This window comes from Balaenoptera ricei, chromosome 3 (genome assembly GCF_028023285.1).
Source record: "Balaenoptera ricei isolate mBalRic1 chromosome 3, mBalRic1.hap2, whole genome shotgun sequence".
NCBI classification, from domain to species: domain Eukaryota; kingdom Metazoa; phylum Chordata; class Mammalia; order Artiodactyla; family Balaenopteridae; genus Balaenoptera; species Balaenoptera ricei.
In genome coordinates, this window is record NC_082641.1 from 46,537,183 (window position 1) to 46,558,965 (window position 21,783).

At 39.3% G+C, this 21,783-nt stretch overlaps 1 protein-coding gene across 13 annotated transcripts in view; it reads right to left on the reverse strand.

Annotated features, from left to right (window-relative positions):
• PDE4D (phosphodiesterase 4D) overlaps nucleotides 1-21,783 on the reverse strand; it is a 1,113,076-nt gene that overhangs the window by 65,698 nt on the left and 1,025,595 nt on the right. The window contains exon 7 of one of the 13 annotated variants that reach the window (XM_059916426.1): nucleotides 7,140-7,203. The exons of the other annotated variants lie outside the window; for them this stretch is intronic. Within the exon in view, the coding sequence (XP_059772409.1) occupies nucleotides 7,193-7,203 (11 nt within the window). The 3' untranslated portion in view covers nucleotides 7,140-7,192. Of the gene's footprint in view, nucleotides 1-7,139; nucleotides 7,204-21,783 lie in introns of those variants that run through there. 13 annotated transcript variants of the gene reach the window in all.

Here is a 21,783-nt window from a genome sequence, read left to right on the forward strand (position 1 = left end):
ATAAGGTTGTTTAAATAAATTAATCTACAAGAAAGCATTTCTTACATAAAGGGTTACTTCCACTCTCACAGGTTCTCAATCCTAAGCCAATTACTATTTTCTTACCATCATCCTTCAATTATTAACCAGTTCTGGGCTGAACATGAGTGAAGAATCTAAGATCTAGAATGGCCTTCACAAGACCACACCAAATCACACAAAGTCACTAGTATTTAAAAATACGTACAATTATGTCATTGGTTAATGACAGAACACCACTTACTATGTAGTTACTGGGAGATATCACTCCAACATTTCCCAAAGAATGTTTAAATAAACATAATTCCTATGAGAGTCTCCTTACTAAGAGAATTCTGTAGGCAAACAACATTGGGAAATGTTATATATGATTTTAAGGAGCAGTGATTTTAATGGAGATGAACCTACCAAAAGCTAGAAGCTCTACAGCAAAGAGACCTATTTAATGTCATTTAATGTCATAATAATAATAATGTCATAATAATAATGTCATTATTATTAAAACATATTTGATCTTGGAGTGCAACAACTATAATGTCTTGAAGCATACTTTGGAAAACTTTGCTCTATATCATGTCAGGTGAGTCTGAAAACATAAGCACAATACATATGTTCTGTAGGTTCCCATATATTTGAAATCTCCACCAAGGACATCTTTTTTCCCCTCCTCATGCCCTCATGTACTGTTGAGAAATAGCCAGAGTAATCTTCCTCGTCCCCTTCCTTCCCCTTTCTCTCTCTTATCCCAGAAAGAGAGCAGTTCAACAATCCATACATACTTATTGAGCCTCTCTGCTGTGCCGGTTGCTGTGAAATACAAGAACATGAAAGATTCAGTGGCCTGGGCCTGGGAAGGAACTTGTAATACCCTGCTGAGAAAATCAGACACATGAACAGTTGCTGCCTAGAGACAGTGGAAGGTGGCATGGAAATCATCAGCTTGGAAGTGCTACTGTGGCTCAGGGCAGGGAGCAGGAGGTATGGACGGCAGCTAGGTGTGCAGGGTTCCAGGAAGAAGGTGAACCTGGATGGAGGTCTTCGGCGCAGTCTGTGGTTTGAATGGCTGTGGGTGGGAGGAGGGAGTCAACTGGCATTCTTTTCAGGTAGAAGAAACATCTGAAGCCTGAATAAAGGTTCCATGTGTGGGTGGAAAATAGCCCGGATGGAGTAGACTCCTTCCAGGGAGCAGGAGGGAAACAGAGTGGGATACTTCAATGTGTGGCCTTGAGCTAATGGATATTGAGGGAATCGCAGAAGTGTGCTTGTGGCCCAGGAGGATAAAATGAGCAAGGGAGGAGGTAGATTAAGAATCCATTGCAGGACTTCCCTGGTGGCGCAGTGGTTAAGAATCCGCCTGCCAATGCAGGGGACACGGGTTTGAGCCCTGGTCTGGGAAGATCCCACATGCCGCGGAGCAACTAAGCCCGTGCGCCACAACTACTGAGGCTGCCCTCTAGAGCCTGTGCTCCACAACAAGAGAAGCCACTGCAATGAGAAGCCTACGCACCACAACAAAGAGTAGCCCCCGCTCGCCACAACCAGAGAAAAGCCCACACGCAGCAACGAAGACCCAATTCAGCCAAAAATAAAAATTAAAAATAAATAAATAAATAAAAGACTCCATTGCAGGAGTCCAGATGCACAGTGAGCAATAAACCAAGGTTTCTAGAGGCATCTATGTTAGTGGCCTCTGATGACAGTCATGAGCAATAGAAAGAGCATGACACTGGGGACAGAGACCTAGGCTCAAATGTTGCCTCTGCAACTTAGCAACCATGCGGCAAAGCTGGGTGCATTATTGAACTTTTCCATCTATCAGTTTTTTCATGTGTAAATAGAGCTAAAAATACACCCCACAGAAGGTTGATCCCCAGACCATGTTCCATATTTTATTTGAATTTAAGACTAACTTAAAGAATCACATAACCATATGCCTATTTCGTTTTGTTGGTTTCCTTTCAACTTAAATGCATGATTTGTTTAAAAAATTATAAATATTTATCAAGTTTGTTACATGTAACACGTAACAGCTGATTTTAACTGCATCCATTTCCTCCTCATCTCTTCTTCAAACACAGTTATCAAAACAATTCTGGTGGCGCAGTGGTTGAGAATCTGCCTGCCAATGCAGGGCACACGGGTTCGAGCCCTGGTCTGGGAAGATCCCACATGCCGCGGAGCAACTGGGCCCGTGAGCCACAACTACTGAGCCTGCGCGTCTGGAGCCTGTGCTCCGCAACGGGAGAGGCCGCGATAGTGAGAGGCCCGCGCACCGCGATGAAGAGTGGCCCCCGCTCGCCGCAACTAGAGAAAGCCCTCGCACAGAAACGAAGACCCAACACAGCCAAAAATAAAAATAAATTAAAAAAAATTCTGTACATATTTTTGATACTAGTAGTAGTTAGCCCCTGCATCTCTCTGAAAACGAACACAATAAGCAAGAGTATTCGTTGTACCTGTTACTTTAAACTATTTAGACGTAAAGAATGGACATGTGGACACAGGGGGGAAGAGTAGGGTGGGATGAATTGGGAGATTAGGACTGACATATATACACTACCATGGGTAAAACAGATAGCTAGTGGGAACATGCTGCAAAGAACAGGAAGCTCAGCTCCGTGCTCTGTGATGACCTGAGGGGTGGGATGGGGGGAGGGGTGGGAGGGAGGTCCAAGAGGGAGGGGATATATGTATACATAGAGCTGATTCACTTCATTGTACAGCAGAAACTAACACAACATTGTGAAGCAATTATACTCCAATAAAAACAACAAAAAACTGTAGTCGTTTTATTAAGCTAGATGCTTAAAGCATGCCATTCATGTTTTATTTCATTCTTAAGATTAGCTTTTGAAAATATATATTATTTCAAAACAATTTGGACGCTTCTTGCCATCCTCTGATCTTGCAAAACCATATTTTATTTTGAGTATTACAGGTTTATGCACAAATTACAGCTCCTTGATTAGAGAAAAAAAAGTTGAATAGCAATTTTCTTCCTATTGTCTGAAAACATAATGACTACACATATATTATAAATATTTTTATAAATCTCCAGGATATATTTACCAGCTAGAATTATTTATTTAATGTGTGGACATTTCGCATTGAGTTCATTAAGGGTTTAGATTTAAAGAGAAGTTTGAGATCCATTAAAATAAGTTGCTGTGGTGTGTCATTCTGGTGACTTTATATTTTAACTTTATATTTTTTACTTTATATTTTTAAATGGCATTACATACCTTAACTCTTGAAGTACAACTTTTAAGTTTCATGAATTTTGCCATTTTGCTAACACCACTATTCTCAGAGCATCTACCATTTCATTGGCATTATTTATTTCATTCATATAATATTTTGTGGCAAAATAACCAATGGAGAAGCTTCTGGATATTTAGGTCCACATTCTAATTTCAGTCTGTTTATTTTGTTTTCATAATTTGTCCTGGTGACCTAATAATCATGGCTTCCCAGCGTGAAAGTTCCCTTTATTCATCAGCTTCAAGGCCCCAGCTAATTCCTTTTTGGCATTCTCTGAGACCTTCCAACAAGTAAAAATTATAGGGAACTTCAACTCCTGTAGAGACTGTCATTTTCTTAAAGGCTCAGACTCTACCCATACAGAGTTTTGGGGGAAGATTATATCAGATAAGGAAGTGGCTTTTAAACATTTTTGACAGTGAACCACAGTAAGAAACACATTTTATACTATGACCAGTATACTTGTTTAAAGTAGGAAGTACAATGAATACTATTGTTAATTGTGCTCATTTTTTGAAGAAGTGTAGGTGCTGACTCCTAATATAAAAAATACATACAGGAAGGTTTTGATACCTCTTTGGTTTAAAAAGGTAAGGGGTTGGAGAAAAGGAAACCCTCCTACACAATTGGTGGGAATGTAAATTGGTGCAGCCACTATGGAGAACTATATGGAGGTGCCTTAAAAAACTAAAAATAGAGCTACCATATGATCCAGCAATCCCACTCCTGGGCATATACCCAGAAAAGATGCAAACCCTAATTTGAAAAGATACATGCACCCCAATATTCATAGCAGCACTATTTACAATAGCCAAGACATGGAAGCAACCTAAATGTCCATTGACAGATGAATAGATAAAGAAGATGTGGTTTTATATATACATGCATACACACACACATATATATATAACCATATATATATATATATATATATATATATATATATATATACATATGTGTATATATATATATATATATATAATGGAATACTACTCAGCCATAAAAAAGAATGAAATAATGTCATTTGCAGCAACATGTATGGACCTAGAGACTATCATACAAAGTGAAGTAAGTTAGAGAAAGACAAATATCATGTGATATCACTTATATGTGGAATCCAAAACAAAATTACAAATGAACTTATTTACAAAACAGAAAGAGACTCACAGGCGTAGAAAACAAAATTATGGTTACCAAAGGGGAAAGGTGTGGGGATAAATTAGAAGTTTGGGACTAACACATACACACTACTGAAAAAAAAAAAAAAGGTAGGAGGGAGTGAACTCCTATTAAAAGCAACTTTCGTGTGTTATATATAATAGTCATGGCAAAATTTGTTTATAGTTTTTGTTTAACAAACTATGCATTTAAGTGAAAGTGAAAGAATGATATACACACCATATAAAGGAAATCTGTACATAATTGAAACACACACACACACAGGACACATATTTGATCCAGTATATAAAGAACTGAAATAGAACTTACATGAAATATTTACTCTTACCATGTATGATTCACTCTGATGTTTTCTATTCTATTTAAGAATATTGATTGTGATCCATGAAACTGATTTTGCAATCTACCAATAAGTTTGAAAACACGGAGGTAAGGAATCATCTAGCTTAATAATTGTTAGCTTTGTCTCCCTCTTGTTTCTTCTTCCCACTTTGTAATAAAAACTCTCCCTCTACTTTTCTACTGCAAGGGAGATGTAAGTAGAACACAGGGTTCTTTATGGTATGAGCTGTCTAACATGCAGATACTTCATAAGTCATTTCTCCATACATGTGTGAGGTTCCTTAGGACACTAGGGGCTTACCAGTTGAACACATAAAGCATAGATCACTCACTAACAAGCCTTATAGGAGCCAGATCATATGAATGAATGGATGAATGACGTGGTTGGGGGTACTGAGGGGGAAGTAGGTGGAGACTTCAGAGGGCACATGTGGGAATGATGGCCAACTGTTGCCAGATTTTCAGATTTTTCAAAAGAATCCCCACATTTGGAGTTTTTATATGCAAAATCTGTTTTTAAAGTTTTGGCAACTAGTTTTAAAAAGTTAAACATTTTAAGGACGGAACAAAAAAAAAGTCATAACCCTTAGTGGCCAGATTGCAACGTCTAATCTCTGCAGTGCTTATTAGCACAGGTGACAGAAGTCTTCCTGAGAGTAGTGTTTGAGACAAGCCTATAAGGATATTCTAATTTCAAGGTAGAAAAATTAAGTTAAATGTTTCTGGAATCCGGAAGGCTAATGTAGGGTCACAAAGACTATTTGATTTGGAGTCAAAAGACAGAGATTCCTTACCAGGTTCCAATAATTACTCAGGGACGGTCTTGGCCAAATGATCTCAGCTGTTCACGCACCAACTGGACCCCTATGAGATGTGCTGTGAGGAACTTGGCCTGACCAAAAATATCTGACTCCAATGACCTAAAAATTACTAATGACCCAACCAAACAGGGAGCACTGTTTCCCCAAAACTGCCACACATCTTATGCCTTTCATTGGCAAATGAATAGGAAAAATAAATCTTTCCATTTGGCCCACATTTTAACTCTTACAAAGACATTCCCAGAAAACCTAGCTCTTGCCTCAGTTTCTAGGGGTCTTTTCCTCTTTCAATCCCTCCTACATAATCTTATGTTCCCAAAGCACCTCTTCTGTAATAATAATAATAATAATAATAATAATAATAATAATAATAATAATATCTCTCCTTACGCAAGACCATATTCTGGATTCTAATGCATATAGGTTTGTATCTAAACTTCAGTTAGACTCCTGGGATGTCCTCTAAAATCCATCTCACTAGACCCATCTGTCCTCACCATCCCTTGTGGTTGACCCCGCCTACAGTCCCCACCTCCTGTCAGCAAGTCCCCCCAGAGTCCCACATCTGCACATTTGGTCATATTTACCCCTTGCTCATCCTATCCTTCCTTCCCTCTTTTCTTCCATCTACTCCATTCCTGCCTTTCCCAGGCCACTTCCTTCATGCAAAAGTTCTTCCAAAGGAAGTTCTGCATAGAAGCAGATGACAAGCTCTCCCTAGAAGCAGCAGGAAAGTCTGGGGAGCAGTGATCCTGAGATCACCCAGGGAGGGGGACACTCAGGAGAAGATTTAGGATGACGGGTTCTGGAGCTGGAGGGAATCCATATACTTTGTCTGTTTTGGTTTTACCAGGGGGTAAGTCCTTTTGATGGACAAAGTTGGGAAACTAGACATTGTTTTATTGATTTTATTGACATTGATTCATTCTTGTCTACTTAAACTTTGGTTCGACTCATTACTCAACAAATATCTGTTGGACATCTGTTAGGGGGTATCTCATACTCTAAGAGGTGCTAACGTACACAGCTGAATTCAGATCTCTGGCTTCAGGGAGCCCCCAGTCTAGAGGTGCTCATCCAAAAATGAACGGTCACAGTGATTTCAAACAGTTGACATATACAAACTACTATATTTAAAATAGATAACCACCAAGGATCTCCTGTATAGCACAGGGAACTCTGCCCAACATTCTGTAATAACCTAAATGGGAAAAGAATTTGAAAACGAATACATACATGTATATGTATAACTGAATCACTCTGCTGTACACCTGAAACTAACACAACATTGTAAATCAACTCTACTCCAATATAAAATAAAAATTAAAAAAAAAAGAAAAAGAAATTCATGCGTGCTAAGGCAGAAGCATGCCAGTCTTCCTGGAGACAATGTCCAAGCCCTCCTCCACCTGGTAACTCATGATCAGAGTTTGCAAACTGGGTTGGGATTTAGGGAACAGCAAGAGTGGGCCTGGGGGCTCAGATGGGGCAAGAACCAGCTCGTGGCACTAGGCTTCAGGCACACCAGACACAAAAACAGTCTTTTCCTTCTCCAACTCTCCAAATTCTCTTCAGTGGAAGCCTAGGAGTGAGAGAGAAAAGGAGGCAGAGAGCTACAGGCACTGGGGCAAAGGAGGAAAGGGTAGGCATGGGTCTCTAAAAGTGGAGAGATCCAGCCAACTGGAAGCTGAGAACATGAAGACAATGTTTACGTGAAAAGGACAAGGAAACTGGGGGGGGGGGGGGGGGGCGCAGGGGGGGCGGGGGAGGGGAGAAAAGCTGGGGCTGGCAGGTAAGCAGGTGGAAAAAATCCAACCCTTTGAGAATTTAAATTTTGCAGCTTGAATTCCCCATTTGCTGCCCCTTCTGCCTGCCCCGTCCTCCTCCCCATGAGTTGGTCCCTGGGGCCCCAGGGTCCTGCTCTCTTTGTGGGGATTGAAAGTTTAGAAATGAATTCATCAGGGCAAGTAACCATTGATAACGTAATTGTCCTTCAGGGTGAGACTGGCACTTGAATTGAACCTGTCTGGCTGGCTGCAGAAGGAAGGTGTTTCTTCTACAGGAGTAAAGCCCCTACTGGAGCTCTGAGCTGCCACCACCCCCTTATTCCTTTACTTAGAAACGAGGCTGGGTGGGCCCCGGCTCCTCTTAATCTCTGAGTGGACTATATGCTGGTTTATTCTGCGCCACAGAGGGACTGAAAATTCACGAGAACAGTGTTTGGAGTAAGTCAGTCCTTGTTTCCCAGCCTGAGTCTTGCCACTGACTAGCCTGAGACCCTCATATAAGCTAATTCGCTTGTTTAAGCTTGTTCTCTAATTTGAAAAATGCCGAGAGCAGGACCTACATCACAGGGTGATTTTGAAGATTAATTGGATTGCGTGTGTGTGAAAGTCAGTGCTCAGAAAAGCATGATGGTGAGGAATTTTAGATGCAGGCACATGGAGTATGTTAGGATTTTCTGAATTATTTCCAGCCCCTTCCAGTGTTTCACTCTTCACCCAGATTCTATTATTCACTGACTGACTGAGAGGGTCTTCCCAGCCTTTATCGATGTGACTAAGAAGAGTAATCCTGGAGAGTACTCTCAAATTGTTTATCTAATTAAACAAGCAAACCTTTTTAACCCAGACATCCTGAATCTCTGTAGCTTGTCTCTGCTGATTTGGTCAGAACAGCTCAGATGGTTGGGAAGGGCTTTCCAGGTAGAAAAAAGTAAATTAACAGTCTGGAAAACAAAGACCTCTGAGTAAAAACAGTGTCACTATGACAACCCACTCACCCCTTTTATTTACCATAGTGTCTAGCATGAGTAGGGGGTCTAGAAAAACCCAGGTGACCACCCAGCGGGAGTTTCCTCTAAAGACAGAGACTGGCAGATATCATATTTGATGCATGAAAGCCAACTTTTCAAGTAATTAAATCACTAAATAATCTATTGCCATGATTTGTTTACTACTAGAATGAATTTCTCCAGGGTTGGGACCATATCAATACATTTTTCTATCTCTGGTGCAAAACACTGGTTTGTCACATACCAGATATCCAATATTTTTGTTGAATTGAACTGAAAAAGCATGAAACAGTCCCTTTATTAAGGCTACCTTTCTGTGATGTTTCCAGAGCTTCTCACACCTCTGAGAATCAACAACTAGACTGTTAGAGGAATAGGAACATGGTTCAGGGGCTAGTAAGCCTCATGCTCTGAGATATTGCGTGATTAGAGTAACTGTGCTGCGAAGAGAAATCCCTGGCATAGCGAACCTTATCTTCAGTTTCCCCTCCTAATGTCCTACAGAATGGCTTATTCTCTGGGTGCCTAAACACCCCATTTCATTTGTTTGTTTAGATATCTATTGCCCTGTGTTCCATATGGGTAGGGGTTTCATATATTCTGATTGGCCTTGAATTGACCAGGTTTATGTTTGTTATCCCAGCATAAATATGAATAGCATTGCATTTCATTCTCAAAAGTGTCCTGGTGTGGATGCTAAATCATATGAACACTATGGGAGAGTTCATCACACATCATTTAGCTGTCCAGCCCTGCCTCTTCCGGAAGTCTGGGTACCACACCGGCCCAAGGCTTTCCTCTATGGAAGCAATTCTCTCAAATCACCAAAGCATACAGGAGCTTTGAGCCTACTGCTGGAAGAATAGGCATCTCTGTTCAGAGACACTCTTGGTGAAACAACAGGAAAAAATCAATTCTCTAAATTTAAGTCTTTCTTTCATCTTGAACCACTTAGGAACACTAAGAAACAAAGAATCACTAACAATTACATCCCCAGTTACTGAAATCTAGAAGACACATCCATTCGAAAACTCTAATCTAGTAATTAAGCTTCTCAGATTAAACTGCACCTTAATAATGTAGCTTCTTTGGTCAAAATCAGTTTAAGCCCCTCTAACGCGATTTGGAATAAATGGACAGACAAAAATTAAAATGTTGGCTGGTCAAGGTAATCAGAAAGCTCACTTCATTCAGTCAATAACAATGGCACTTGAACTGATTCTTTTTACTACTGGGGTGTAATTGTTCTTGGCTTTAATTTCTTGTAATGATGGAATGAATTAGATTACTTCATACTTTTAGGAACATTTGGCTACCGCATGTTTCAGTGCTTCCATAAACCCCGCTGGAAATTAAATCAGCTCTGTGACTGTTCATTCTCCCTATTTAGTGACATAGCTGCCTCATGTCAGCAAAATGGGAACCATTGTCTACCTTAATCCAAGACACTGCAGTAGAGTTAAGAGAAATTACCCCCTCCGCCCCTCTCTTTTCAGACCTCCCTATTTGTAACCCTCAAATTGTGGCATGCCTGCTGGGACACAATCTTGTTAGAACAAGCAGAGTAATCCTTGTGTGGGACTTTAGGACTGTACTGTAAGTTCAAAATGTACCTGTGATTCAAATTTAGATGAGGGTACGAGTTGGTAAGAACATGAAGAGCCTCAAACAGTTTTAAGAGCCCAAACTACTTTTGTTCTGGGCTACCAGTTTCTCCTTTCCCCAATTCTAGGTGAACACACCAGCTTTGAGGTAGGGAATCTATTTCCACAGACTACTCAAATTAGTCATTAGGCTAGCACATGTAATCTTTAGACCCTTAGCCAGGGTAGGTAAAATATTCTAGCAGATCCTAACATGACTTTCCTGAAAACTGCAGCTACTAAGCTCATAGTGTAGAAGATCATACTACAAATGACATTGCAAATACACTTCTGCACACTGATATCAAATATTTAAAACACATGCAACATTATTAATAGGCAACATTGTGGCAGAGACTGCTGGCTGGTCCCTAATACTGGTGCTTTTCTTCATCAGGTCTCTATTAGAATCCCAATTCTTACCTAAGCAAATGGATACTCAAAACAGAAAACTCCCAGAGTCCTAGTGTTACCATACGACTAAGTCCTAGTGAATGGGTTGGAAGTAGAAGTGTTATATGGAAGTTTCAGGAACTCTCATTAAAAGACATCTCTCATATATCTTTAATGTGTCCTTCTCCATTCCCTTCTCTTTTCTACTGGCTAGAATATGAAGTTGATGGATGGAGCTGGGGTTGCCATATCGGGTCATGGGTTGAATTCACACATTGAGGCCACGTCTAATAGCAACATAATGGAAGGAGCATGTGTCCTTGAAGACTTTATGGAATAGGAGTGCTGCCCCATGAGCTCTGGACTACCTACCTTCCGATTTTAACATGATGCAGAAATAAACATCTACCTTGTTTAAACCACTTCTATTTTAAATGTCTATATTCACAGCCAAATACAATCCCAACGAATACAAACACCATTAATAAAACTCCTATTCACCTATGATCTAGGACTATAGCTTAGTCTTGTCAACAAGAAGTGTGTTGACATAGGCCAGGCTGAAATTTAGATAATGGATGACTGGTTTCCGGTTTACTCTAATTCAAAGATATTGTGCAGTGATAGATTGTGAATTAAGAGCTTGCTCTGGAACTATCTGAAAATAACTTTGAGAAAATAGGCCAAACAAAACCCTGCAAGAACCCCCGGAGCTTCCCCTAGGATTCAGATATTTGCCTTTCCAGCCTAATTTGGAAGCCATTCCAGCCTGGAAGCTGATGGGAGCCTGGAAGTGATGAACTAAAAAATGGTTTCCCCACCATGAAGAAGAGTACTGTCCTCATGCTGGGAAGGCTCTCCCCCTGGACTCCCACCCCACTCACTTATACACTTGAACACATGGATGCTTACATATTTTTTCTGACTCAGTAGTCTCTGAGCACGCTGCTCTTGTTGTATCGTTACAACCTGGAGGATCTTTTTCAAAATTATTTCTTACTATGATTTGTCATTCAAAGCCAATGTTCTCTCCTCCTGCAGATCCAACAGCTTTAACACTAAATTCTTGTGGATCCAAGTCATGTCTCAAAGGTTTATAGAATGACATACGGTGGTCATATGGTCAGAGAACAAATACTTCTTAATGTATAATATTTTATTTTATTTTATTTTATTTTTTTTTTAAATTTATTTATTTATTTATTTATGGCTGTGTTGGGTCTTCGTTTCTGCGCGAGGGCTCTCTCCAGTCGCGGCAAGCGGGGGCCACTCTTCATCACGGTGCGCGGGCCTCTCACTATCGCGGCCTCTCTTGTTTCGGAGCACAGGCTCCAGACGCACAGGCTCAGTAATTGTGGCTCATGGGCCTAGCCGCTCTGCGGCATGTGGGATCTTCCCAGACCAGGGCTCGAACCCGTGTCCCCTGCATTAGCAGGCAGATTCTCAACCACTGCGCCACCAGGGAAGCCCAATGTATAATATTTTAAAGCCAAACAGCTTATGTATAAGCTCCGTGAGGTTATAGACCATGGCTGTCTTATTTACTACCAAATCCCCAGCTCCTGGAACATTCCCTTTCAGTGTAAATCCGTTAAGTGAATAAATGAAGAATCTGTTCAGGGTAGTAAACTTGTTGTTTGCACATACTTGAGACCCACCTCTGTGTGTACATTGTCACTGGATGAACACACAACCTCCTGGACGACTTTGCAGGATTGTGCCACTATAGTGTCTACCATAGTTACCAAGGAACCTGTTTTTCATAAATTGCTGCAGCATCACAACTTCCTCCTACAGAAAATCTTGCTGCCCATTCTAAATCCCTGAAGCACTGTTGTTCTCAGTTGGATCCCCCAATACATAGGCATAGTGTTGGATACACTGGGGTGGGGAGGGATATACCAGCTCAAGGCCCTTTGGGAAAAAAATTGCAACTGTCAGATATGCGTTATCAAAATTAGCTACATAGATTATTAAACATAAATCTCAGTTCTATTTATTCACAGCAGTGTAAACCTGCATTCAAAAAAATAAGATAGGAGATAAAAACAGCTATGAAAACCATTTTGGGACTGTCTCAGTGAAGGAGTGGCTGTGGTGTAGTGTCAGGATAATGACCACAGGACCCCTGATCTCTCCAGAACCCATCTGGCATTGCCAATGCCCCCTCCACTTCTCTGCTGCTGACTGTCAGGGAGAAAGGCAAGGGCACTGACTAAGTAGAAACTACTGAAATCTTTCAAAACCTGGGGTTATCTGATCACAAGAGGAAAAACAGGGTAAAAAATACAGAAAGACAAGATGTTCTGTCCGTCCTCATGAATGCTAGCTAACTGCAGTGCCACTGATAAGACGCATCCCTAAACAGATAAGATTTCTTTATTAAGGGAAATCTCTATTAGTACTAACACATGTATTTTTCCTAAAACCAACATTGAGTCATTTCCCACATACTGACATACCATGTTTGTTGGCAAAATTTAAAACGTGAGTGCTATGACTTTTTTTAGATAGTTGAGTTATTCTTTCTACCAGTTTCAGTATCTGGGTTAGAATTTGAGGTAAAAAGGTATAAAAACAAGTCATGCTGAAATATTCAAAGGCAATCAGGTGTTTGATACTATATTATAGTTGTTTAGAAAAGTATCCTTGTTCTTGGGAGATATAGATTGGGGAGCTGGAGGATGGAGGGCCATGATGTGTGCAGCTTTCTCTCAAGGGCTTCTAAGAAGAAAAGTTGTGTGTGTGTGTGTGATACAGCACATGGGGCAGAGTGTTGACAATGGGTCAGTCTGGGTGAGGAATACATATGGCTTCTCTGTACTCTTCACAAAGCTTTCTATTATGTCTGATATGACTTCCAAATAAAACATTTTTTTAAAGAGGCAATCAGAACAGTGACAATAAATTATTTCATGTTTGAACACTCTCCTGCCCCACCCCATGTATAGACACTTCATACTGCACTCTTTTGCCTATACAGTGAGTGCTAGCACAGTACATGAGTGGGAAACTCAGTCTTCCAATCTATTCATGCATTCAAGCTCTGAGTGATTCCAAGACTTTTTAGACAATGACTTGATTTTTAAGACAGCATTTTCAAAGATACAATGTAATGACCTTCCTTATAAACGAGGCCACCCTTTTGTCCTTTCAGATTTCGCTGACACTGGCCCATGGAGTACAACTATCTGAGAACCATAGCCTTGAAAAAGACAGCTGAGGCATATTGCCTAAACCACAGGCTATGGAAAACTTGGCCAAAAGTGACTACTTTGGACTGCTGACTTCAAAAGCGCTGATGAATACAATGAACTGTGGAAGATGTATGATTTGTTTTGAACATATTCACTATGATTGATGGCCCAGATTTGGCAAGTTAGTTCACTCCCAGTGAAGATGAAAGTTTCATTGCCTTGCCTCTTTCAACGTTCCTGTTGAGACAGGTTCCACTCTGATTGGCTAATGTACTAAGAAATCACTTGAAACCTGCAGCATAATGAATGTATTAGCTATACTATGGATCAATGCTGTACATAATATTCCTGAGTCAACATGAGCTCTTAATTAAATTTCCTTATTATCATGCCTCTGGAAATTTTCCTTCAGATTACTAAACTTGAAGATATGCATTTAAGTGTCAACCAGTAACTATGCTAGTAGTTTTCTAAACTGGGCCAGGGCCAGGGCCAGGGCCATGGCCAGGGTCAGGTTAGGAAGTCATCTATTATGAATGGCAGGTCATAAAACTGATAGATGTGATCAAAACTACCCATAAATTGATTCAAACCATTTTTGCCTCAAGTTATCCTGTCACCTAGAGTATCTGCCTTGGAGCAAGCCAATTTCAGTTATTGCCTTAAAAATATAAAAGAGAAGATAAAAATTGAGATAATCAGTTTATTTGGCAGTGGCAGAGGTATGGGGAATGAAAAAGAAATTTAAAAATGAGTGAGAATCGGATAGTATTAGTTCTCTAGAATGAAATTGGAATTCTTATTTTAAATTGATGAATATCTTTCAGAAATACAAAAGAGACAGAGAGGGAATAAGAACCTATTTCCAAGGTAACTCCAAGGAAGAGACCATTTAAATTAAAAATCTGACATGGATGGTGGCCAGAATTCAAGTGTTTGGTTGTTGTTATTAATAAAGAAACATGAGACATCTGTTTTCTCTTGTTACCTACCAGTTCACAAGAGGAAGGAGACGGAAAGAGAGACTGACTGACAGACAAAGAGACAAAGTCTGGAAAGAAACAAAAATCCAGCTTTAAGAGCCCTGTTATATTTCAAACCCCTTTCAAAATATCATATTTTGCTAAAATACATTGGAAATGTGTTTTATTTTTTCAGTCAACTGATAGGCCAATTGGCCGAGGTGACATTTGCATCCTTGGTACTCTTTCAGGTGAGTTCTATGGGCTATCGTAAGCAAGTCCTAGCCAAGCTCTCATTGGTGCATTTGGGGCTAGGTAGACTACATTGCCTCCTAAAAGAAACCACACAGCCCTGATGCTGGTCCTGCTAAAGTGGAGTCTGCTGTCAGGTCCTAAAGACTACCCATGCCCCAGTACTTTATCACAATGAGCCAAATGGGAACGAAATACTCAGAACAGGCCATGAATCTACTGGCAGTGAATTTTCAACATCCTGCACAACATGGTGATTTGTTAATTCAGATTGGGACTCTTTTTAACTAGAGTTTGTTACTCCTCTCTAAAATGTCAATAAACCATCTGTTTTTATTCATTCACCAAATAACTTTTTAAGAAAAAGTATTTAATCAGAGAATCAGCAATCCATGGGTTAATATATCCATTAGCGATGATCCCTTCTCCAAGCTTAGTTTTTTTTTTAGGCGTTAGCTTTTTTTCTGTCCTTCCAACAAATAGCCTGACTTCCAAGTGTAAGGGGTATTTCAGGTGTAGAAATGTCCACAGGGTCTCCAACTTTTCTTAACAATAAATAAATAATTAAGTTTTATTAAAGAAAAGAAAGTCAGAAGATTCTGTGCTTGCCTTACACACTGACTTCAAGTTCACCCACAACCAATTTTCATATTTTGGAGATTTCACTGCTTTCTACACATAAGGCTTCTTTTATTCCCTGGCCACAAAGGATAAATGCATTCTACTTGTTATATCTATAATGAAAATAAAATATCACACACCTATCTTTGCAGAATAAACATCTTAAGTCTAAAGTTCCCTTGGGAAATAAGATCAGGAAATAATTGTCAAGAGACTATACACTAATAAAATATTCTGTTAAGGAATACCAGGTAATCTGAAAACCTAGACATCCTGTTCCTTCCTTTGACTCATACTGTTTCAATCATATGATATTACATGTATTAGTATTTGGAAGCTACTGAGACATTTCATTATAATATTGTCTTTAGGATATATGATTTGAGACTCTCTTATACGAAATTCGATTTTATACCAATTTGTTTTGTCCCTTAATAACTAGATCTCCTTTGATAGGATCTGAGAATTAATACTCCTATCTCACAAAGAGTACAAGAGGCCCGAGTAGATGGAGTTTCAAAGGTGGTCCCTGTCAAAGTACTTTTACCTCAACCAAAAATGTCCCAATTCTTCCTGTGTGCTTTTCGGATTCTGTTCTAAGAAATATACCTTCTTCACTCTCCTAATGGAAAACCACTGATTCACTGATTCATTCAACAAACATTTACTGAACACGTAATATATACTAAACACTGGATAAGATGCTGGGCATGCAAAAATGAATAGATAAGTTCTTGCCCTTAAGAAATTCAGTCTGGTCAAGAAGTGAGGAGAGCTAACAAACAATCCTAGTAGACCACTGGGGAGGGTTCCGACAGCACACTCAGAACACAGAGGCAACTAACTTATTCTTGGGGGACTTCCTAGAGGAGCTGATTCTTGATACATCAAAAAGCAGGAGGAATTAGGTGCAGGGAAGAGGAGCAAGGGTGGAATTGGGGAAGGAGTGGGTAGGTGAGGAGGGGTCCCAGACAAAGAGAATAACATGGACAAATGTGTAAAGTCATGAGAACGGTGCATTTGTTATAGGAGAGGGTGCACATGTGGGAGAACATTGTAAGTTGAGGCAGGAGAGGATCATGCAAAATGAGTGACTAGTAAAGGAAGCTGGTCATCTCCCCAAGTGGTAGGAAAGCTTATTTTTAAGATACTGATCCTTCTTCTTTTTCTTTTTCATTCTATGGAGAAAAGAAGAGAAAACATGCCTTTACGGAGAATGAGTTGCAAGGAAGAAAACAGTTGTAAGTTTCTGAAGAGAGAAGAAGATATATGATTAACATCTTGTCCCAATCAGGACACTTTTTTTTATACATATAAATTTATTTTATTTTTTGCTGCATTGGGTCTTCGTTGCTGCGTGTGGGCTTTCTCTAGTTGTGGTGAGCGGGGGCTACTCTTTGCTGCGGTGTGCAGGCTTCCCACTGCAGTGGCTCCTCTTGTTGCAGAGCATGGGCTCTAGGTGCGCAGGCTTCAGTAGTTGTAGCGTGTGGGCTCAGTAGTTGTGGCTTGCGGGCTCTAGAGCGCAGGCTCAGTAGTTGTGGTGCGCAGGCTTAGTTGCTCCACAGCATGTGGGATCTTCCCAGACCAGGGCTCGAACCCGTGTCCACTGCATTGGCAGGTGGATTCTTAACCACTGCACCACCAGGGAAGCCCAAGGACACTTTTTTTTGAAATGCAGTAAGTTATCACATACCTTACCCACATTTCTAGCCTGCATGATGGTGTTGAAATATTGACTACGTTTCTGATATAGTTTCTGGAGTCTGAATGTCACTGCAGGGATGAATAAGCCCAGCAGATTGGAATCACATGGGTTTGCTATATGACACTTTTTTTTCCCACATAAGATTAGAGGAAAATTGATTTCACTAAATTTCCTGCCTTATTTTGGTAAGAACTGAAGTCCATGCCATTATCCTTTTGCCTATTCTTTCGTATTAATATTTAAAATCTGATGTGGGATTGTGCATTTATGGAAGAAATAATTTAATACCTTTTGCTATCTCTTATTTCTAATGGGCTTTAATTTTTTTAAAAAGAAAAACAGGACGTGGGCTTTCTTTACAAAAAAACACACTATTTTTAGACGTTAAGAACTTTCCAAGTAAACATATATTTCTTAATTTACTCTGAGTAAATTGTAAGTTAGTACCTAGAGGCCAAGTACCTTGTAATTGGTGCAATGTTTTATAATACTCTTTGTGGCCAGTTTTTAATAACTCAAAATTTAAGAAAACTTCATAAGACTACTAAAATAAAGTTCTACTGTAGAGCCTATAGTGACAAAACATGAACCACACTGGCTTGACGTCCAGAGCTTAAAACTGCCTACTTGAGTTCTAGATTAAAAACAGCCTAACTCTGTAATAACCTATATGGGAAAAGAATCTGAAAAAGAATAGATACATAAATATGTATAACTAAATCACTTTGCTGTCCACCTGAAACTAACACAACATTATGAGTCAACTATATTCCAATATAAAATAAAAAATTTTTAAAAAGAAAAAAAATCCAAATGTCTTTGTATGTCTTGCAATAAAAAAATAAAGTATATTAGTTTTGTCTTCCTTAAAAAAAAAACAAAACAGCCTATATGTATGAAATACAAAATCCAACATCTCTATGGCTGAGTATTCTGAAGTCTCAGTCTCTTTGTTTATAAGAAAGTAAAACTTGCCCCTAACCCACACTGCCAGCATGCTGAGATTCTGTTAGGGTACAGATTTCATCTGGGTTAACATGATTGTTGACGTTGATGGTATATTTCACATTAGTTTAAGAAATCACTGCCTATTCAGAAAATGGGGACAATGAAAGTAAAAAAAAAAAAAAAAGTATTATTTTGCTAGGAGCTGAATTTCAGTCCTTCTGCTTCATTCATTTGTTCATTCAGTTGTTAGTTAATTCATTTATTCACTCAAAAATATATATTGAGCACTTTCTGTGGCAGACACTGTGACAGGTGTTGGATTCAATAATGAATAAAACATATCTGGTTTAAACATCTTGCCCTGTGGACTGTAGAGTCAAACAAGGAATGTCAACAATAAATGAAAAATTTAAATCTGATTAATGTTATGTGTAAAAATACCACCCCCCAAGACAATTTATTTTCCATGAAGGAATAAAGACTCAGTCCAGTGAGGGAGACAAGCATGTTAACAAATATAAAACAAAATGATCGGTAAGTGATGCAGATTTCAAAGAGAATGGGCTTTAGGCTTTGGATTTCAAATCTCACTATAGTCTGTCCTCAGTATCCACAGTTTTCACATTCCTGGATTCAGTCAACTGTGGATCAAAAGTATTCACCCAAAAATGTCCAGAAAGTTCCAAAGAGCAAAACTTGAATTTGCTTCACACTGGCAGCTATTTACATAGCATTTAGATTGCATTAGTTATTATAAGTAATCTAGAGATGATTTAAAGTGTTAGGTTATATGCAAATACTACACGATTTTATATAAGGGAATTGAGCATCCACACATTTTGCTGAGGGGTGTCCTGGTACCAATCACCTGCAGATACTGAGGGACAACTGTCTCTGCTCTTGAGCCACTTACTCAAGTCTTCTCAGCCTTAGTTACCTTCTCTGTAAAGAAGGAAACTACCTTGCTTATCTGATAGATAAGAATCGGCTACAGGGCCAGGTGGCTCGTTAAATTGCAGTTATTATGATGGTTATTTTCTGGAGTTATGGAAGTTTTCACACTGGACGGAACATTTCAACTTGGTCTGGAAGAGTAAGTAAAGTTTATCAGACAGAAAAAGGTTGTTCGGGTGTTCTAGAGAGAAGGAACAAAGTGCAAATTCGAGTGGCTGGAATTAAAATGGTTTCTTGGAGAAATGGATGGCTGATCAGTGCAGTTGGAGCATAATGTTATATAAGTAACTGCCTTTCTACCTCTTCTTTCAACTGATGAACAAAGGAAAGCATTCTAAAAACTAACTTAAATCCTTCTTTCTCCTTATCTCTTCTCCATTCCCCATACCACTGAAACACAGACTTCTTTTATAATAACCCAGTGTTAAGAGACTTGGTATATCAAGATTAGCAGATTTTACAGCATTGGATAAAACAGAGAAAGAAAAGTTAACAGCAAACACATTCCATGTGAGAGTTTGGATGCTCCAGCAGGTCCAGAATATGCAATTAAAAGACCAAAAATTGGTCCAGGAATATTTCAGTGGTGCTTCTACCATCATCCTAATCATTATTTTCTACCTTAATAAAAACCCATCCCTTATCACATATACTATTTGTGGATTCTGTTCCAAGACAGGAAGTTCATTTTTTTATCCAACGGGGAAGCCCTCTCCTTCTTCCCTGGGAAATTCCTGGGCAATCATGAAAACAGCAGTCACTGCAACACAGGGCACACTTGCACAAGCTTCTGGTCCATGGTGCTGGAGTGACTCACACTTCCAGATGGCCTTGTTAGGTTAGCCTTCATCCAGATTCCACTCTTGGCACCATTAACCTGACCTGGCACTGTCTCAATAAATAACTTTCTCTGTTATGAGGACTGGGGCTTTTACCCTTCTGAGAATAAATGTCCAATATTTTGCTGGGGTGAATGAGGCACGGTCACACCACTCCATAGAACATATGATGGGATCCGCACGTCTAACTGCTTCTTAAACAGTTTTAGACTTTACACCACTTTCTTAGGTACTGGGTATGGCTGATTTTTGTCTTTTTGTTGTTTGGCACTATTAGTGGGATTGCTTTTTCTGCTTTCCCCAGTGCTAGCATAGGGTTCAGCTTTAACTGTTTACTAAGGCAGTTACCACTTGACCATTTGTTTTGAGCTTACAAAATTTTGTTGTTGTTACTCCTTTCCCACTTTCTTTGTCATTGTGGTTTATGCTTATGGTTTTCAGAAGGTAGAGGTGTTAAAAGAATGTGTTAACTGCTCTATCTTTATCCAGACATCCCAATTTTTTTTTTTTTTTACTATTCTAACTTGTCATTTATATATTTTCTTTTGTGAATTGTCTGAACACGTCTCTGATGATTTAACATCAAAGCTTTTGTGTTTTCCTTACTTATTTGCATGAGCTCTTTGTTACTGTATTAACCCCTGACCTCTAATATCTTTAGTTCAACTGATCTCAAAGCTCATTGAATTATCTGTGGTACCTGTGGTTTAGAACGTACACAGGTCATGTATTGCTTAGATGGAACAGATGTAATGAAACTTACTATGACTATTTCACCAAAATACATGTTTGTAAAATCATATAAAGAATAACCTTCTATCACTAGGCTTTACCCTTGTAACAGGCAAATATTGACCTTTAACTGTATTAATTCAATACAATTTCATGGAACATTTGGGATGTATGAAGCACCACATCCTGGAGAGTATAAATTTCAAGGGTCTGAGTCCCTTCCTTGCAGGATTTTTCAGGAGAAGACAGATCAATAAATAATTATAAAGCAATGAAGGCTCATGTATATCAGAAGCACAAAGCTGAGGACAACTCCCTTGATCTGTTAGTTGAGGGAAACTGGGGAAGACTTTGGAACTAAAGAGGTGGATCTTGAAAGATGAGTGGTGGTTTTGCCAGGCTGCAAAGGTGACAAAAGCCTTCCCAGGCTGAAATAAGAGAATGTGCACAATGTCACAGATGTAAAACAATGTGTATTTAGGGAATGGTGAGAAGTCTTTGGGGGGGTTGTTGAAGGTATAGAATATAACAAGTTGACACTAGACAGGATTTTAGAAAGAGAGTCTAGCCTAACCCCCTTACTTTTACAGACTGGAAATCAGTCCTAAAGAAGTTACAAGTTGCCAAGATTCTCCTCTCAGTGACAGAAACAGGACTAGGACATTACGTTCTGATATTTTTTAGGCATTTTTTTATCATATCACACAGTTCCTTACGTCTCATTGTAGATACAGATTATTTTCCTGAGAGCAAGTATAAAAAGAACTGATCAGAAGATCTAGGAGGCACAATTAGCATACAATTCTAATCTATTGCCAGTGGGTCCTTTGTAATGCTTTGTTGAGAAGGATCCTGAGGTCTACAGAAATAGCACGATTTCTTAATTATGTATATCTATGATGGGTACAGGATGAGGGAGATGCCACACAATTATTTTCCATGTATAGGAACGATGTAATGGGGAACAAGAAATGGAAAATAAGAAAGAAAAGAGTACACCACATATAATTTATGACTAATCTCATTTTGGCTTAGTTTATCTTATCAAATTTATTCTTTTGAAAAAGTCATTAAATATTGGGTTAGATTACCTGAAACCTCTCCCTTTTCAACTCATTTCTT